This window comes from Oryx dammah, unplaced genomic scaffold (genome assembly GCF_014754425.2).
Source record: "Oryx dammah isolate SB20612 unplaced genomic scaffold, SCBI_Odam_1.1 HiC_scaffold_11, whole genome shotgun sequence".
Classification (NCBI taxonomy): Eukaryota; Metazoa; Chordata; class Mammalia; order Artiodactyla; family Bovidae; genus Oryx; species Oryx dammah.
Window position 1 is genome coordinate 20945931 of NW_024070195.1, and position 20586 is coordinate 20966516.

The 20586-nt window shown below is 40.3% G+C and overlaps 1 protein-coding gene across 1 annotated transcript; it reads right to left on the bottom strand.

Moving 5' to 3' along the window:
* Positions 1 to 402: 402 nt before the first annotated feature.
* ZNF184 (zinc finger protein 184) lies at positions 403 to 20573 on the bottom strand. The gene is made up of 6 exons (XM_040249967.1): positions 20346 to 20573; positions 19650 to 19787; positions 10879 to 10946; positions 7445 to 7571; positions 6784 to 6879; positions 403 to 3357 (listed from the first exon to the last, which is right to left on the bottom strand). The coding sequence occupies exons 2-6, from the start codon at positions 19654 to 19656 to the stop codon at positions 1397 to 1399; spliced, it is 2259 nt and encodes a 752-aa protein (XP_040105901.1). The 5' UTR covers positions 19657 to 19787; positions 20346 to 20573; the 3' UTR covers positions 403 to 1396.
* Positions 20574 to 20586: the final 13 nt, after the last annotated feature.

The window sequence follows — 20586 nt, forward strand, 5'->3', positions numbered from 1 at the left end:
GGCATTATATAAGCAAAAATAACTGGATTTTTTTCACTTGAAGTGAGCTATAGCACTCACTCCCCCAAACCTCCTTTGTGGGAAGAGTCTGGAACCCCTTTATATAAATAACGATCAATTTCAGTGCTACCTTTTGTTCTCAGACCTCCCCATTCTCAAGGCCAGGCTAGGAAGCTGTCAATTGCTCCTAACAGAGCTGACCACGTAATCAGACTGTATCTGGAGAAAATATGAGGGCCAATCTCTTTATGGCTAAACTCACATTTATTTCTAGCTCAAATGTTATTTTGATCAGGGTTGTCACAAATGGCCATGCAGCCTATGGGCCATGCATCTTCAGGGGTGTCATTCACTGTCATCTGCTTATATCAGGTGGCCAAGGAAAAGCAAATAAAATGACTATTATTTTATACAGCCATTTAATTTCTGCACTTTGGTAAGCAAACAAATTGACCTTACCTCTCAAAGTTTGAGAAATCAATTTACAAAACAAACTAACAGTCAAAATTACATTATGTATATGCAATAGCTACCTGTGAGCTTCTAGGAGTAGCTACAAGGAGGTACTAAGAAAGTGAGTACTGAAATCTAATCCAGGTTTTTTTTTCCCCTAGGGTACATATTAGGAGTTTAAAAAAGATACTGAAGCCTGGACCCTACTCCCTGAGCCAATCAGTCACTGGGGGTGGGAGTCTTGGCAATAGAATTTTAGTAAGTTACTGAAGTGATTTCACTATGTAACTAGGGTTAAATAGCACAGGTGTAAGCTGTTGTAGAGGGTCTATGTAGTTGTGATAAACTTCTAGAACGTTAAAACATACTAGAAGAGAAATAATAGGAAGGTTTAACACCTGTACTGACTTAAGTGAGCCCTTATATGCTCCTGAATTGTTAATTTGAGGGTATTTTACAATTCTTTTTATTAGGAACCAGTTACTTCAAGAATTTGAATGTGTTAGAACAGGAGCATAACAGACCTCCAGTCTACTTGCTGAAACATAAATGCTTTCTACTAGCAAAACATGCATAAATACATATACTTTAGATGCAAAACAGCAAAATGCTGATGTATAATAATCCTATTCAAGAATATATTGTGAACATACAAAACTGAATAAATGGCCTTTGAAATGACCTACTCCAAATCCCTCGGTTCACAGAGGAAACTGAAGCTTAAAATGGCTGAATTTGCCAATGTCACAAATTGCTTAACAACATAATCGGATTATTTCAGCCCAATGCACTTTCCATTCCACAGCACAACAGTGAAAAGTAAAAGTATTTTCGGCAGTTTCTCAATCCAGCCTGATTCTTCTGTGTTGAACAAAAGGACAAACCAGAGTAAATGTATCCCCGAATAAATGCATCCCCTATGTTTAGGATGATCCTAGAAGAGTCATATGCCAGGGTGCAGTCTCTGATGTTTGTTGAGAGCAGAACGGTATCTGAAGGCTTTTCCACAATCATTGCATCCAAAAGGCTTCTCTGCTGAATGAATCCTCTGATGCTGAATGAGGTAAGTGCTCTGGCTGAAAGTCTTCCTGCATTCATTACAGTTGTAAGGTTTCTCTCCAGTATGAGTATTCTGATGTTCAGTCAGATGAGTGCTCCGGCTAAAGGTTTTGTCACATTCATTGCACTTATAGGGCTTCTCTCCAGTGTGAATTTGTTGATGCTGAGCCAGATGGGAGCTCTGGCTAAAGGCCTTTTCACACTTATTACAATGGTAGGGTTTTTCTTCTGTGTGTGTTTTTTGATGTTGAGCAAGAGATGAACAATGTCGAAAGGCTTTGCCACACTCAGCACACTCATAAGGCTTTGCTCCGGTGTGAATTCTCTTATGCTGTGTAAGGTGTATGTTCTGGTTGAAGGCTCGCCCACATTCATTACACTTGTAAGGTCTTTCTCCAGTATGTATTTTCCTATGCTGAATAAGGGATGAGCCGTAACTGAAGGTTTTCCCACATTCATGACACTGATAGGGTTTCTCACCAGTATGAATCCTTTCATGTTTAGCAAGAGATGAACTTCGAATAAAGGCCTTCCCACATTCCTTACATTCATAAGCTTTCTCTTGGGTATGAGTTTTCTGATGTTGATTAAGGTTTGAGAGATAACTGAAAGCCTTTCCACATTCACTGCATTCAAAAGGCTTTTCTCTGGTGTGAATTCTCCGATGTTGAGTAAGGGATGAGCAGTAACTGAAGGCCTTTCCACATTCATTGCATTTGTAAGGTTTTTCTCCAGTATGAATTTTGAGATGTTGAGCAAGGGATGACCAGTAACTAAAGGATTTCCCACACTCAGCACAATCATAAGGTTTCTCCCCAGTATGTGTTTTCTGATGCTGAGTGAGGTTTGAGTGCTGACTGAAGGCTTTACCACATTCATTGCACTCATATGGTTTTTCCCCAGTATGAATCATATGATGACGAATAAACGTTGAGGGTCCATTGAAAGCCTTCCCACATTCATTACATTTATAGGTTTTCTCTCCGGTATGGATTTTTTGATGTTGAGTAAGGTGTGTGCTCCTGGTAAATGTTTTATCACATTCGTCGCATTTAAAAGGTTTTTCTCCTGTATGGATTTTCTGATGTTCCATGAAGTGGCCTCTCTGGCTAAAGGCTTTTCCACACTCATTACAAGTATATGGTTTCTCACCAGTGTGTATTCTCTGATGCTGAACAAGGTGGGTTCTCTGACTAAAAGCTTTCCCACATTCATCACACTTATAGGGTTTTTCTCCAGTGTGAATTCTTTGATGTTGAGTAAGAGATGGACCCTCAATGAAGCCTTTCCCACACTGATCACATTTATATGGTTTATCTCCAGTGTGAATTCTTTGATGGTTTATAAGGTTTTCGCTCCGGCTGAAGGCTTTTTCACATTCATTACATTTGTAGGGTTTTTCTCCAGTATGCGTTCTCTGATGGCGAATAAGAGCTGAACAATAAGTAAAAGCTTTCCCACATTCATTGCACTTACAAGACTTCTCTTTTTTAACTGGGTTTAAATTCTGTTTGACACTTGTTTTAGTAGAGGTCTGTTTTGGAGATATTTCTTTGTGTGTTAAAAGGTCTAAACTCACGTTGATGCTTTTTTCAAAGTCATTATTTACATGTGCTCTCTCCAAAGTTGGTATGGTCTTTTCAGTTATTTTTATTTCCCTTGGCAGTGTCTGTTCGTTTGCCTGCTGCCTCTCTGGACTGCCTTTGGATTCACAAGTTTCTAAGAAGTTGGTGCTCCAAGGATCATCCCTTTTGTGCTTTTCTGCTACTGCCCCTGGAGATGGCTCTTCTCCAGAAATGTCCAGCTCTGAGGCTGTTATGCTATTTTCTGGTCTTGTCACCCAGTCTGAAAGAAAAAGAAAATGTCAGCATTCTCTGAATTGAGGGGGAAAAAAAAACAAATACAAAAACAAAAGTGTTTCTGTGGGGATGACCTAATGAAACTAAAAACAAAGCCCTCAGGGAATTCTGAGAACTTTCAAATACAGCCCTGTTATTTGCGGAGACATTTGGAAAGAGGTAAGGAGAATGATAAATAAAATATGAGAGCAGCAAGAGACTGCCTAATTTAATTTCACAGATAATCTCTACCAGGAAGGGAACTTCACTTAAGGTGACAGTAAATTTAGAAAGTGACCACAGACATAGCTAAGGAGACAAGATGGACTGGATCTAAAAAGGGCAGTCTGAACAGGGATTCCTTGCCACTGAACAACAAAATAAAAATCTAAAACCGTGATTTCAAGATAAGACAAACAGAAGATATGACTTGGGCTCCATGGTTTATAGCCTAGAAAACTGCAGGGGTAGCTGTATCACTGCTAGAAATGAGAAAGTTGTAAATAGTAAAGAAAATAATTTAGGTGGAGGAAGATGACAAAGTCAACCCTAGGCATTTTGAGAATTAGGAAGAGAAAAGGAGGACTAGACTATAATGGTGTTTGAGGGGATGGAAGATGCCAAAAGTAGCGGAATAACTAAAATGTTCAAATATAGGATAGAAACTATCCGCTCAAAAGAGGAAGGAAAAGAATAGCTAAAGATGTAAGAATGTATGTGAAAAAAGAGCAGCGATAAGGAAAGATTCTTGAGTGTGTTTAGTGTAATGGATGAATAAAATATACCAAAGAAAGAAAGCAGTTTTCGGCAAACAAGCAAAAGAATATAAGAAACCAGAAAAGTACATAACCAGGAAGTAGAGTTACACTATTCTGCTTTCTACTGTGGGACAGTTTGTCTTGTGCCAAAACAAGAAAGATGACAGGGTAGTCAATGTTGGCAGATTTAGTAAAGAAAAAAAGGCTGTATTTAAAACAGCATTTCTTTGGTTCCACTGGTAACAGGAAGGTACAGCAGACCCCCAGCAAACCCTGAATCACCTGTGTTGCCAGCCCAGCTGTGATCATCACCATTATCACTGCAAGCATGAGGAGCAGGGCAGGGAGCCAGAGCTGCCTACCATCCCCTCCATACCTGGAACCATGAGTAATGGTGTAGCACCTATCAGCATGCAGAAGGGCAGGCAGCCTCCTAACAGCAATATTTCTCCAGCAGGGACAGGAAGATTAATGCAAAACAAGTTTGGGGGGAACAAATAATCAATATAAAAAATGGATATGTTTTCCACAACAAAACTGACACTAAGGATATACTTGTATAGTGAGTGAAAGGCACTCAGTCATGTCTGACTCTTTGCAACCCCATGGACTGAAGGAATTCTCCTGGCCAGAATACTGAAGTGGGCAGCCTTTCCCTTCTCTGGGGGATCCTCCCAACCCAGGGATCAAACCTAGTTCTCCCACATTCCAGGTGGATTCTTTACGAGCTGAGCCACAAGGGAACTATTACTTGTACAGCAGATAACCATAAAAAATATCTCCTGGAAGTACTTCACAGGGAAGGATATGGAGACCATGGAGTCATATGCTGTTAAAGGCAAAAAGAGTGTAGAAGTGGCTGATCTTGAGCCAGGTTGGAGTTCCAGATGAAAGCAATAAACATGCAACAGACTAACCAATATTATCCACATTGTCATACTGTCCATGCACTAACCAAGAGAGTAACCAGAGTATCAGGAGTGGGTTTATGAATGAAAGATTGGAGAAAACTCTAGGAGGCCAGACTGAACAGTACCACTCCTACTGCAGGAAGCAATTTTCACTTTACTATACAGTATGCAAAGTAATGGCAATGCCCACAGTATATTCCGACACCCTGTGTGTGGAGAGATACTAGAGGGTGCTGACATTCAGGCTGCAAAAGAACAAGGTAGACTAGTAAGACAGAATATGTATAGATAGATAGATAGATAGATAGATAGATAGATAGATAGATAGACAGATAAGTAAATAAATAAATAAATTAATTATATATATATATATCTCACAATCTGTCAGGGGCCAAGTCACCAAGACAGCCTAGAGAAAATGGTAATAAAGAGGACAGGAAAATGATGCAGACAAGGGCTTGGGCCAGTGGCCACCTCATTGTAACTTTCCAAAAGTTAACAAACTGTAAACACAAGTTAATAAAGCTCTTATTTTTTAAAAATTAGTTTTTCAAATTGTGTTCCATGAAACCATCTTTTAAAAGAAAGATTTTAAAGGTGCAGTATTAAAAAACCAAACAAACCAGAATCATGGTTAGGAGGATGGGGGAGAGAAATGTTATATTCTATCCAACTCTTAGAAATTCATAATTCTCGACTATGTAAAAAGAAAAATCTCTGAGTGGTTCTCTAATAAGAAACCTACTAAAGGACTTCCCTGGTGGCACAATGGATAAGAATCCACCTGCTAATACAGGGGACATGGGTTGGCTCCCTGGTCTGGGAAGATCCCACATGCCATGAACCAAGTAAGCCCATGTGACACAACTGCTGAGCCCATGCTCCAGAGTCCACAAGTCAACACCACAATGGGAAACCTGTAGTCTGCAACAAAGGCCCTGCACAGCCAAAAAAAAAAAAGAGAATGAAACCTGCTAAAATGTAGCTAATTCAGTACTTCCCAACTTTGAATACTGCATGCTTTTTTTCTCCCCATAAAAAAGGACCCCCATCCCTACCTCATTACTTTTAAAGATATAGTCCTTACCTAAAATGCCTTAGTTTCTATATTTTTTCAGGGTCAGATCTTTGAAGAGGTCTCTCTGTGCAATTTAAGAATCAAGGTTTAGAAGAAAGTTATTCATAATGTCAAGGACAGGACAATACTATGTAGGATAAGAAGCTAAACAATGAGATTAAGGCAGGACTAGGTATGAAAAAAAAAATGATGTCTACAGGTATGGAACTCACTTTTGCAGAGTTTGGTTGGGAAAGCAAAAAGGCAGTCTGGATGGTGGCCAGATAGATTAACAGTGTTGAGTAAAAGTATCTGGAATTTAGGTACCTATTTCTGTTTGAAGGTTCTGGGGATGGAGCCTAGAGATCCAAAAAGAAAACTGTAAGGACTAAAAAGTACTAATAATTATAAGAATTGGGTCCCAAGGAGGTTGGGAAAGGATAGAATCCAGATTCCATGTCAAGAAGTTGCTTTTAGAAAAGAGCAGGAAGGACAAGTCCTTTGAAAGGAGCATAAAAATGTATATGTATTCACATGTTGAGACATTTAGTGTTTTGACAACACATAAGAGAGTACAAATGCCTTCCCATTCTCCACACAGACACTTTAAGGAGAAGCAAGTACATCTACATTTCAGATGCAAAATACTCTCATCAGGCTGGTGGTCAGAGTTAATAACATTCATCTGCCGGGTACCCACTACTTACCTCCAAGGGTCCCTACTGGGATGCTGGGCTCCACAATCCACGGCTCTGTCCCTTGCTCTAACTGGGAAATCACATCAGGTTTGGAAACTTGGAGTCCTATTCATTGGAATTTAAAAAAAAGTTACCTTTCTGCAGTGAGAGAAAAGTGCCTTCTCAGAGTTCATTCTCATTGCTTTGTCTTTAGAGGAAAGGAGAGGTGGACAAATCAGATGGAAGTAAAACATATACAAAGCTTCGATGTTATACATTCCAAAATGTGGTATAACTTGGGAACTGATCTCGGTTTAGAAAAATTATTAGTTTGTCCTTCTACTTACTAGAGTGAAAGTGAAAACCACTCAGTCGTGTCCAGCTCTTTGTGACCCCATGGACTATACAATCAATGGAATTCTCCAGGCCAGAATACTGGAGTGGGTAGCCTTTCCCTTCTCCAGGGGATCTTCCCAACTCAGGGATCAAACCCAGGTGTCCCGCATTGTAGGCAGATTCTTTACCCACTGAGCTATGAAGGAAGCCTACTAGAGAGTAGAAACCTTTTCAAAACCTTTTGAATTTTAGAAGTCTTTGGTTCCTTAACTGAAAGGAAAAAACTCACCTAAGTACATGAGTTCGCTCCTCCTCCACACCTCCAGATATTAACTCAGAAAAGTCATCCCCTTACCTATAGAGACCAGATGTGTATAATTCTCCAATGTCACATCCCTGAATAAACCCCTCTGTACGGGATCCAGCTGTTTCCATTCTTCCTGGGTAAAGTCCACTATCACATCCTTGAAGGTCACTGATTCCTGGAAGACCAGACATATTTCTGCTTAGCCATAAAGCATTTACCTCGGAAAGGGGCAAATTTAGCTGTACTGATAGAAGTAAGGGAAGTTCGGGGCGATCTGAAAAATGATTTTGATAATTCCTCCTTTGCAAAATGAATATAAAAACAGAACCTGACTCATGGGATTACTGTAAGAATTAAATAGGAAATATTTGCTATCAAATGCTTAATTTAGGGTCTATCAAGTGCTCAGTCAACGTTGACTGCTGTTGTATTGATCTTCATAATTATCATCATCATCATCTCTGTGTTTCAAGATATCTCAAGTATCAAGAGTAAACCTTGATAACATCAATAATACGTTTTACTACTATAAGTGCAAGAACAGCCAAAAATGTGTTTGAAAGAATCTGGGGAGGAGACTTACTCTACCACATTTCAAAATATACTAAATAACATAGTAAAGTACACTGAAAGATAAAATATACTGGTCTAGTATGGAATAAAACTCAATGGAAAACAGACAACCCAAAAATACAGCTTTGTTTATAAGAACTAAATGGGATTAAGTAACTTTCAAATTAGCTTTGAGAAGGTGGATTAGTCACTACATGGTGTCATAACAAATAACTGTCTATTTGAGAAAAAAATAAAGTGAGTTCCCTACTTCATGGCATCACAAAAATATCTGCTGGATTGGACATTAAATTTTAAAGAAAAAGCAAAAATAAGATAATAGAATAAAAGACATAAAAATACTTTCATAAGCTTGATATATGGAAGGCAAAAATTATGAGAGAGATTGACAGATAAAACTACATAAAATGTAAAGCTTCTGTAAAAAACCATAAACAAAATGCAACATTCTGAGCTCCTGCAAATAGCAAAATGGATGAAAGATGAACAACCTACAACAATAACAACAACAACAACAAAGCCAACAACCAACACAGGCAATTCATCTATGGCATTAAAACCATGAAAATATGCTCCATTACAAGAAAAACATAATAAAACAATGAGGTATCAGATTAGGGAACACGGCTGAAAGTGCTCATGTGTATTATGGTGGGAACAGAACCCTAATGCAATCTACACAGGGGCAGTCTGCCAGGATCTATCAAGACTTTAAATGCATATATCATTCAAGCCAAGTTTTTAGCCTGTAGGAATTTATTCTCTAGAAACATCCTGGGATGCAAAAACATGTAAAAATATCCTTGCAACATTGTTTGTGAGGAAAAAAGTAAACTTAGATGTCTGTTAATAGGACAGAGGTTAAAGAATACATGGTACATCCATACCAAAGCAATTCATGTAGACATTTTAAAAATAAAGTGTATCAAAAAATAAAGTGTCTCTATATGCACTGATTAGGAAATGTATGTCATACTAAAAATGGCATACATGGTATTATGCCATTTTTATTTTTATGAATAGGAAAGTTTGTATGTTAATGCACAGAGAAAAAGCTAAAAGAATATACTACCCAATATTATCAGTGCAATTCTAGTGGGACTCAGAGGCAATGCAGGGGAACCTCCTGAGCAAAACAGTTAATTCTGTTTTAAAACAGATAAATTATTGGGACTTATAACCATGACAGAGCAACTGGACTAGCTTTCCCAGTATAAACAACTGTAAAACTCCACAATATAACTGAAACAAGGGTTTTAATACTTTGAACAGCAGACAGAACAGAACTGTGATCTCTGAGAAAAGGGAGAAAATCACACAAGCTCCACTGATCCTTCAGATTCCTGCCTGGAGGCATCTCCAGACTGCAGAGCAGGGAGCAGAACCTGAGCAAGGCACAGTGGTCTTCCTGAACTAAAGAGACACAGATGGCAGCTCAGAATTACAAAGGCAGGGGATTTGAAGGATAGATACTAGAGACAAGGGAGATGCACAGAGGAGGAGCTCCAAAAACCTGGTGTGAATACAATCTTCACAGGCAATAACAAGTTAACAACGTGACATAACTGAACCCAGAGTTCAGATGATATGAGCAACCAGCTCCCACAGTCCCAGTGCACCTGAGGAGCAGGACTAGTTTAGCCTGTGAGGCAAGAGTTAAAGCAGCAAGTCCGGTTTGCTCTATCTTTGCTAATTTCCAGGGACACTTGAATCCATGTTTCTGAACCTTAAATAAGCTCTGAAAATGCATGTTTATATAGTCAATGACTGACGAAGTTATTGTGTGCCTGGAATACTGGGGCAGGATGTACCAGACTGTCAGCATTGTTTAAAGTATATGTGAAGATTTATGATGCACATGTGGTGCCCAGTTTGAGGCCTGCACCACGACTAGTTAACAGCCACAAGGGAGCACACACTGATGTGATCAGCTCCCTTTTAAGAACTCTGGACTGAGAGACTCAAGCAGACTTCCTCGATAAGAGACATTTCTCATGTCTCTGTGGACAACAGCAAGAGAGAAAGTACAGCCAGATTTCTTCGGAGCCTTATAAGTATCTTTCCTTCTAGTCCTGTGTACCCTTTGTGGTCATGATCTCTATTCCTGAGTTATGCTGCTGGAGGGGATGAATCATCCTAGCAAATCACTGAAGTAAATGGTGGTCATAGGGACCCTGAAAACCCAGCCCAGTAGTAAGACTACACTAGATCAGCTCTAGCAAAGTTTACAGTGCAAAGCCAAACTTCAAAAAGACCAAGCTGTGGCCCTGATGGGATTAACAGGATTGGATTTACCCTCCTGCATTAAATAACCAAAAAATTTCAGACAAAATGTATGAAACAAGTTTCCAAGGCACTGAATCTCAGATAACAAAGAACAGTGATCTCCATGAATCAGGAAACAAATGAAGTGAGCCCTACAACTGCTCCAGCTTACTGCTTTGAGAGTTTCCAGGCAGGGGTGCAGGGAAGGGGAATTCAAGAGCCACCCTGCAGATTCTCTGAACTGAAAAGATAATGCTGAGTTTGAGGAAGTCAAGGTGACTAGAGTTCACAGGACAGAGTACTATATGGAAGGGAGTTACACAAGAAAGAAGCAATGAGAACTGCACAAACTCTCCTAAACCCTCTAGACTACATAGACTCCATTTTCCATGGTCAGTCATTTGGTCTATTCAGGTAAAATATCAAGTTTTGCTCTCTCATCGCTGGCACATGGCACAATGTAAGCAAGAAGTAAGTGATGAATATATTAGTCAAGCTGGAGAGGCAGAGTTAGGAAGAAAGTGGTTGGCAAATGGGAGCCCAGAATGAATTGCCAACATTGGTTCTTAGATAAACACACATCACACCAAAAGAATACACAAGTCCTTTCTAAGGACTGAAATGTAAAGGAAATCTCAACTTACCTGAAAACTAGCTGATGGGAGTAAAGTATGTCCCCCTTGGAAAAGGGCAGACTCTGAAGCAGACAGATCTAGCGGAGGGAAAAGAAACTACAATCAATCCTGTCCAAGTTAGCTGTAAAATCCACTTATTTTCTCTATATGAAAACGGCAGGAACTATACCATTTCATTCTAAAAACAAAAAATAAAAAACACAAGGTAACTGCTGACTAGGACCCTGGTGCTTTCATCAGTAGACTTAGGAAGTAAAGAATTACTTTAAGATTCAATTTTGCCTCTACATACTCACAGTCACTTTCATCACACAACTTAATCCATATTCTTCATTAAGTGAGGCAAAATATTTCTGCTGCCTTCTGACAATGTACATGTATAAAGGGAATTTCCCTTTAACATCCTTTTAACATGTATCCACTGTGGCAGTCTGGATGGGAGTTTGGTGAAGAATGGATACATTCCCCTTATAGACATACATATTCTCTGCTACATATAAAATTAACAATCAGATTACTTTCCAAAGTCTTCCCCCTCACCCTTTGAAACTTTGCTATTAATACAAATTAAATATCACAATGACATATACTTAGCTACATTGCCTACCCACCAGAGTGTCTAAAATTCAATAGATATGGTCAGTACTAACTACTGGCAAGAATACAGAGATTAGAACTTCTGTACATTGCTGTGGGCATAAATATTTACCAATCATAAGAAAAACTGTTTGGCAGTATATATGAAAGATATACATATACCTGCCCTATGACTCCACAATTCCACTCCTATGCATACACCCAGAGAAATGAGGGGTTATATCCACCAAAAGACTTGTACAAAATTGTTCATAGAAGGTTTATTTATTATATGCCCCAATCAGAAAGAATCCAAATGGCTTTCAGCAGAATGGATAAACTGTGGTATATTCATACAATAGAATAGTATTCCAAAATATAAAAGGATGCTTTACCTAACAACATGGATATATCTCATAAACAATATTGAGCAAAATAAGACAAACACAAAAGAATACATACTATATGAGTACATTTGCAGGCATACCTCACTTTATTGTGCTTCACTTTATATGCACTTCTTAGACACTGGGTTTTTAAAATTTTTCTTTCTACAAATTGAAGGCCTGTGGCAATCCCATATTGAGCTAGTCTATCAGCACCATTTTTTTCCAACACATTTGCTCACTTCATGTCTGTGTGTCACATTTTGGTAATTTTCAACAATATTTCAAACTTTGTTATTACTGTATTATTTATGGTATCTGTGACCAGTAATTTTTCATGCTACTACTATAACTTCCTAAAGGTTCAGATGATGTTTAGCACTTTTTAGCAATTACCTATTTTTTTTAGATTAGGTATATACATTGTTTTACACATAGTCCTTCTTGTACACTTAGATAAAAATATAGTATAAACATAACTTTTTTATATGCTCTAGGAAACCAAGAAACTCATGGGATTCAGTTTATTTCAATACATGATTTATTACAGTGGCTGGAACTAAACCCATAATATCTCTGAGGTGTGCCTGTATATTAAATTAAAAAACTTAGAACAGTGGTTACCTCTGGAGGGCTACTGACTGACAGGCAATAGAAATATTCCATATCTTAGTGTGGGTGGTAGTTACACTGTATATAATATATAAAAATTAATCAAGTGGTATGCTCAAAATTCATGCACTTAATGGAGTAACTTAAACATCAATAAACAAAATGAAAACAAACTTTGCTCCGGGAGGTCTATTCAGAGTAATGGCTGACATGAAAGTCCAATTCTCAAGAAGAAGAGGAAGCAATAAAAGCAACTGTTATTCCAGACTTCATTTTGACCAGTAATGGAAAAGAAATTTTGTAAAAGAAATCTTGAGGGAAAAGAAATGAAGATTTTTTTCATTGAAGTTTTTAACAGTAAGAGGAAATGTACACAGATATGTAACTCCCCCCCCAAAAAGAGTGAGATAACATCAAACTAAAAAGCAAAAGAGACAATTTGTAAAATAAAAGGGCAACCTATAGAATGGTAGAAAATTTGCAAATCATGTATCTAATAAGTGGCCAGTATCCAGAATATATAAGGAACTCAAACAAATCAACAGCCAAAAAAAATCAAATGATCCAATTTAAAAATGGGCAGAGAACCTTAATAGTTATTTTTCCAAAGACATACAAATGGCCAATGTATATGAAAAGGTCCTTGATATCACTAATCATCAGGGAAATGCAAATCAAAACCACAATGAGATATCACCTCGGAGATGTTAGAATGAATATTATCACAAAGACAAGAGATAAATGTTGGTGAGCATGTGGAGAAAAAGGAACCTTTGTCCACTGTTGGTGGGAATGTACATTGGCAGGGCCGCTATGGAAATATAAATATATACCATATTTTCTTTATCCATTTATCCACTGATGGGCACTAAGGTTGCTTTCATGTCTTGACTAGTATAAATAATGCTGCAATGAATACAGGGTTGCAGATATCTCTTTGATAGTGATTTCATTACCTCTGGATACACAGCCAGAAATGGGATTGCTGGATTATATGGTAGTTCTATTTTTAATTTCTTAAGGAATCTCTGCCTGCCCTGGGGAGGCCAGGCCTGTGTGGAAACTATAAATTGGACACCGCTTACCTCGGGAGCCTGCAAAGGGGCCATCCACCCTCCTGTCCAGAGGTCTTCGTGCCTCCAGTGAGGCTTCTTGGGTCCACCAGGGGATTGGTTCAAATTCCAGCCCTACCACCAACAACAGCTACCCCAAGTCTAAGGCCAGGGGCAGCGAGCGAAAGGAGCTACCCCACATCCGAGGCCAGGGGCGGCAGCCAAGAGTGCCAGGCTGCAACGGTGCAGGAGCGGCCTAGAGGAGCTACCCCATGTCTGAGGCCAGGGGTGGCGGCAGAGAGGAGCTACCCCACGTCCGAGGTCAGGGGCGGCGGCCAGGAGGAGCTATCCAACACCCGAGTCAGGGGAGGCGGCAGAGAAAAGCAACCCCACGTCCAAGGAGCAGTGGCTGTGGGGACGCAGGAGGGTTGAGAGGAGCTACTCCATGTTCAAGGTCAGGAAGGGCGGCAGTGAGGAGATACCCCTTGTGCAAGGTAAGGAGTAGTGGCTGCGCTTTGCTGGAGCAGTCGTGAAGAGATACCCCATGTCCAAGGTAAGAGAAACACAAGTAAGACAGTAGGTGTTGCGAGAGGGCATCAGAGGGCAGACACACTGAGATCATAATCACAGAAAACTAGTCAGTCTAATCACACAGGCCAAAGCCTTGTCAAACTCAATGAAACTGTGAGCCATACTGTGTGGGGCCAGCCAAGACAGGCAGGTCATGGTGGAGAGGTCTGACAGAATGTGGTCCACTGGAGAAGGAAATGGCAAACCACTTCAGTATTCTTGCCTTGAGAACCCCATGAACAGTATGAAAAGGCAAAATGACAGGATACTGAAAGAGGAACTCCCCAGGTCGGTAGGTGCCCAATATGCTACTGGAGATCAGTGGAGAAATAACTCCAGAAAGAATGAAGAAATGGAGCCAAAGCAAAAACAATGCCCAGCTGTGGATGTGACTGGTGATAGAAGCAAGATCCAATGCTGTAAAGAGCAATATTGCATAGGAACCTGGAATGTTAGGTCCATGAATCAAGGCAAATAGGAAGTGGTCAAACAGGAGATGGCAAGAGTGAATGTTGACATTCTAGGAATCAGCGAACTAAAATGGACTGGAATGGGTGAATTTAACTCAGATGACCATTATATCTACTACTGTGGGCAGGAATCCCTCAGAAGAAATAGAGTAGCCATCATGGTCAACAGAAGAATCCGAAATGCAGTACTTGGATGCAATCTCAAAAACGAAAGAATGATCTCTGTTTGTTTCCAAGGCAAACCATTCAATATCACAGTAATCCAAATCTATGCCCCAACCAGTAACGCTGAAGAAGCTGAAGTTGAATGGTTCTGTGAAGACCTACAAGACCTTTTACAACTAACACACAAAAAAGATGTCCTTTTCATTATAGGGGACTCAAATGAAAAAGTAGGAAGTCAAGAAACACCTGGGGTAACAAGCAAATTTGGCCTTGGAATACGGAATGAAGCAGGGTAAAGGCTAATAGAAGTTTGCCAAGAGAAAGCACTGGTAATAGCAAACACCCTCTTCCAACAACACAAAAGAAGACTCTACACATGGACGTCACCAGATGGTCAACACCTAAATCAGAATGATCATATTCTTTGCAGCCAAAGATGGAGAAGCTCTATACAGTCAGCAAAAACAAAACTGGGAGCTGACTGTGGTTCAGATCATGAACTCCTTATTGCCAAATTCAGACTGAAATTGAAGAAAGTAGGGAAAACCGCTAGACCATTCACGTATGATCTAAATCAAATCCCTTATGATTATACATTGGAAGTGAGAAATAGATTTAAGGGACTAGATCTGATAGACAGAGTGCCTGATGAACTATGGACGGAGGTTCATGACATTGTACAGGAGACAGGGATCAAGACCAACCCCATGGAAAAGAAATGCAAGAAAGCAAAATGGTTGTCTGGGGAGGCCATACAAGTAGCTGTGAAAAGAAAAGAAGTGAAAAGCAAAGGAGAAAAGGAAAGATATAAGCATCTGAATGCAGAGTTCCAAAGAATAGTCAGGAGAGAAAAGAAAGCCTTCCTCAGTGATCAATGCAAAGAAATAGAGGAAAACAACAGAATGGGAAAGACTAGAGATCTCTTCAAGAAAATTAGAGATGCCAAGGGAATATTTCATACAAAGATAAGGAGAGAAATGGTATGGACCTAACAGAAGCAGAAGATATTAAGAAGAGGGGGCAAGAATACACAGAACTGTATAAAAAAGATCTTCATGACCAAGACAATCACGATGGTGTGATCACTCACCTAGAGCCAGACATCTTGGAATGTGAAGTCAAGTGGGCCTTAGAAAGCATCACTATGAACAAAGCTAGTGGAGGTGATGGAATTCTAGTTGAGTTATTGCAAATCTTGAAAGATGATGCTGTGAAAGTGCTCCACTCAACATGCCAGCAAATTTGGAAAACTCAGCAGTGGCCACAGGACTGGAAAAGGTCAATTTTCATTCCAATCCCAAAGAAAGGCAATGCCAAAAAATGCTCAAACTACCGCACAATTGCACTCATCTCATACGCTAGTAAAGTAAAGCTCAAAATTTTCCAAGCCAGGCTTCAGCAGTACGTGAACCGTGAACTTCCAGATGTTCAAGCTGGTTTTAGAAAAGGCAGAGGAACCAGAGATCAAATTGCCAACATCCGCTGGATCATGGAAAAAGCAAGAGAGTTCCAGAAAAACATCTATTTCTGCTTTATTGACTATGCCAAAGCCTTTGACTGTGTGGATCACAATAAACTGTGGAAAATTCTGAGAGAGATGGGAATATCAGACCACCTGACCTGCCTCTTGAGAAGCCTGTATGCAGGTCAGGAAGCAACAGTTAGAACTGGACATGGAACAACAGACTGGTTCCAAATAGGAAAAGTACGTCAAGGCTGTGTACTGTCACCCTGCTTATTTAACTTATATGCAGAGTACATCATGAAAAATGCTGGGCTGGAAGAAGCACAGGCTGGAATCAACATTGCCAGGAGAAATATCAATAACCTCAGATATGCAGATGACACCACCCTTATGGCAGAAAGTGAAGAGGAACTAAAAAGCCTCTTGATGAAAGTGAAAGAGGAGAGTGAAAAAGTTGGTTTAAAGCTCAACATTCAGAAAACGAAGATCATGGCATCTGGTCCCATCACTTCATGGGAAATAGATGGGGAAACAGTGGAAACAGTGTCAGACTTTATTTTTGGGGGTTCCAAAATCACTGCAGATGGTGACTGCAGCCATGAAATTCAAAGACACTTACTCCTTGGAAGGAAAGTTATGACCAATCTAGATAGCATATTCAAAAGCAGAGACATTACTTTGCCAACAAATGTCCATCTATTCAAGCCTGTGGTTTTCCCAGTGGTAAGGTAGGGATGTGAGAGTTGGACTGTGAAGAAAGCTGAGCACCGAACAATTGATGTTTTTGAACTGTGGTGTTGGAGAAGACCCTTGAGAGTCCCTTGGACTGCAAGGAGATCCAACCAGTCCATTCCAACGCAGATCAGTCCTAGGTGTTCTTTGGAAGGAATGATGCTAAAGCTGAAGCTCCAATACTTTGTCCACCTCATGAGAAGAGTTGACTCATTGGAAAAGACTCTGACGCTGGGAGGGATTGGGGGCAGGAGGAGAAGGGGATGACAGAGAATGAGATGGCTGGATGGCATCACCTACTAGATGGACGTGAGTTTGAGTGAACTCCGGGAGTTGGTGATGGTCAAGGAGGCCTGGCGTACTGCAATTCATGGGGTCGCAAAGAGTTGGACATGACTGAGTGACTGAACTGAACGGAACTGATCTCTGTATGTTTTTTTACAGTAGGTACACTAACATACATTCCCACTAAAAGTGGGAATATACACATATATAATGCAATACTATTCAGCCATAAAATGGAAGGAAATTCTGTCATTTGGGACAACATGGATGCTGGGCACTATGCTAAGTGAAATAAGAAAGAGGAAAATGAATATTGCATGATCGTATAAGTGGAATCTAACAAGGCAGAACACAGAAAGAAATAGTAGATTGATGGTTTCCAGGGGCTAGAGGATGGGGGATATAGGGAGATTTTGAATAAAGGGTGTAAATGTTCAGTTACAAATAAGGTGTGATGATCTAATGTACAGCATGGTAATTATAGTTAACAATACTGTATTATACACTTATAAGTTGCTAACAGAATAAATCTTAAATATCCTCATCTCTCACACACACACAGAGAAAGGCAAATATATGTGGTGACCATGGTGTTGCTAAGAGTTGGGCACGACTGAGCAACTTCACTTTCGATTTTCACTTTCATGCACTGGAAAAGGAAATGGCAACCCACTCCAGTGTTCTTGCCTGGAGAATCCCAGGGACGGGGGAGCCTAGTAGGCTGCCGTCTGTGGGGTCGCACAGAGTCGGACACAACTGAAGCGACTCAGCAGCAGCAGCAGCAGCAGATGTGGTTAACTAACCTTATTGTGATAATCATTTTGCAGTACATAGGTGGATCAAGTCATCCCATTGGATAACATAAACTTACACAATGTCAGGATCAATTATATCTCAATAAAGCTGGAAAAAAAATTTTCTCAGCAATGCTTTGCAGCTTTCAGTGTACAGATCTTGCATGTTTTTGTTGGTTTCTATTCTTGTTTCATATTTTAGAGGCTATGGAATTCATATTTTTATTACAATTTCCAATTGTTCATTGACAATAGAATGAAGGACAACTGATTTTTCCATTAAACTTTGTTTTGAGGTAACTGTAGATACACACACATTTGTAAGAAATAAAACAGAGATTCTTTGTACCTTTAGAAAAAAAGAGCTGAGGACAAATATAAGGTATAGCTCAAACCTAACTAAATAATATAAATAATGTTAAGATTTTTAGTGATATTAAACAGATCCAAGAAAAAGGACTGTATGATAGCAGTTAGGTTAAACCAAATGACTGCACAGTCATACCTAAAGAATGTAAAGACAATGACAGCATAGAAAGAAGTCTAGAGTGACTTATCACAGGGCTCTGTCCTTACCCGTAAAGGTGGAAAAAACAGTTAAAATACTGAAAAACCAACTTAATATTAATTACTGATTACTCTGACAAGCTAAAATACTTGGCCAAAGAAATTGAACAATCATAATAAATAAATATGAAGTCCTGACACTGAGAATAAAAAGCAATTCTATTATACAAGGATGATGTAAATCTAGTTAACAGCAGTTTATGCAAAAAAAAGATCTAGGACTAACAGCATAATAGCGCCGATTTTTAAAAAGCAAATACGATGATACTGAACAGCAGAAATAGCCAAATCAAAAGAAATAGTACATTGCACTTTAACATGTTTTTGAAAGTATATCTAAATGACTATGTGTAGTCTTAGGCAATGCATTTTAAGAAGCATGCTGTCATGCAGTAGAGTTTTTAGAGAAGAGGTCTAGATAGAACTGAAGCAACCTAGCACGCACACTAGATATATCACATGGAGATCCATCAAAGGAACTGAGGCTATTTTACTCAGAAAAGAGAGAGAATTTGTGAGTAGGAGTTGGAAACAGCTGAATTCACATATCTGAAGGACGGCAGTGTTGAACAGAGAGCAGTCTCTTGCTTTGGAAGACTAAGAGGACTAAGATCAACACAGAAGTTACAAGGAAAGGCACTTCTGCCTAATATAAGGAACTAAAAAAAGAAAAAGCCAACAAGGGAATGGTCTGCACTCAAAATGGAGTTTAATACCTCCAAAGACTTAACAGATGTTAAGGCACAGACTTAACAGATGGCCAACACCCAGGGGTATTACAGAACTGATTCTTGCACTTGAAGGGATGACTACCAAGATTTTTTTCTCACTGTATGATTATCATTCTAATTTTTAATAAATCCAAGTCATGCGAGGATCACAGACATTCTGAATCATTACTCCTTTTCATTCCCCAATCCCAAAGCCAGGCAGGATTAACTTTTCCTCCAAGTCTCTCCCTATGATGTAATTGTTTCTTTTCTCCATCCTCATAAGGCTCCCTTCTTTCACCTCTTCCAGCTCTGTCAAGTATTTAATCCTCAGGTCAGGACGTTTCTTTTGCTATCATTATCCCACTCTCCCCCCCGCCAAGTCATCCCTACTACCTTCCATCTCAGGCGCTCATCCCGTTCCTCTTGGAATCTGGACACCAGGGTTTCCCAAGCAGCGTATCTGGGTCCTCTTTCTGGAGCCCAGATGTCCAGCAGGAGTCTGAGCCCTTATACACGCTGAAGTTGGTTGCCCTAAAAGACACAAGATGGGGTCAGCGGCAACCGTTACAAAATCACACCTTAAAAGAGTTTTGCACAGTGGTCAAGAGATCCTTGGAAAAGAGAAATGCCCAGAGAGAGCATTAAAGAGGCTAGTGGCACTCCCGCCGCCGAACAAAAACAGAATGGAGATCGAGTACGCAGGTTTGGCCGCAGATGTAAAAAAACAAACAAACAAACCCTGGCGCCTACCCTAGAATCCGGCTAGAGGCGCCCATTTACTCGAACGGTTACCTCAGTGCACACTTGCGGGCTCACACCCCCGCAGGCTCAAGACACACCTGTTGCGGGGCAGAAAAGCTGGAAGGTGGACAAACAGGGCGGGGCCCGGCTCTAGGCCTTCCTCCTAGGCCTGAACAAAAGAACAAAGCCCTCCCAGAGATCGGGGCGGAACAGCCCCCACACTGAAGGAGGCGAGGGGCGCCCTCTTCGAGGACTCTCCCCAGCTCCCTCCCGCAGAGGCCGCTCCTAGCCTAGAGTGAGAGAGGTGACGTCACGCGGCCGGAGGGCTGCCGGTTGCCATAGTGATACCTGGGCTTCCCTCTAGAGCGATTCTCACACTCCGATCCCGGGTCCGGAAGCTCTGGGACAATCACCAAACCTAGGGAAGGGAGCCGAAGCAGCTGGACTTTTCCCTCGGCCAACCTCTTTTCATGCCTACAGCTGGCTTCAACGGCCACTTCCGGTCGTGAGACGAGAACCCCACCCCCACTTACTAGCGGTAAACGGCGCTCCGAGGGCATGCAGGACTACGATTCCCAGAATGCTCCAC

What these genes read in the sequence shown, in the direction of transcription:
- ZNF184 (XM_040249967.1), bottom strand. An exon ending in TACACATCTGGTCTCTATAG is followed by an intron (nt 6,880 to 7,444) that starts GTAAGGGGATGA and finishes TCCAATGAATAG; the next exon opens with GACTCCAAGTTTCCAAACCT. An exon ending in CCCAGTAGGGACCCTTGGAG is followed by an intron (nt 3,358 to 6,783) that starts GTAAGTAGTGGG and finishes TTTTTCTTTCAG; the next exon opens with ACTGGGTGACAAGACCAGAA.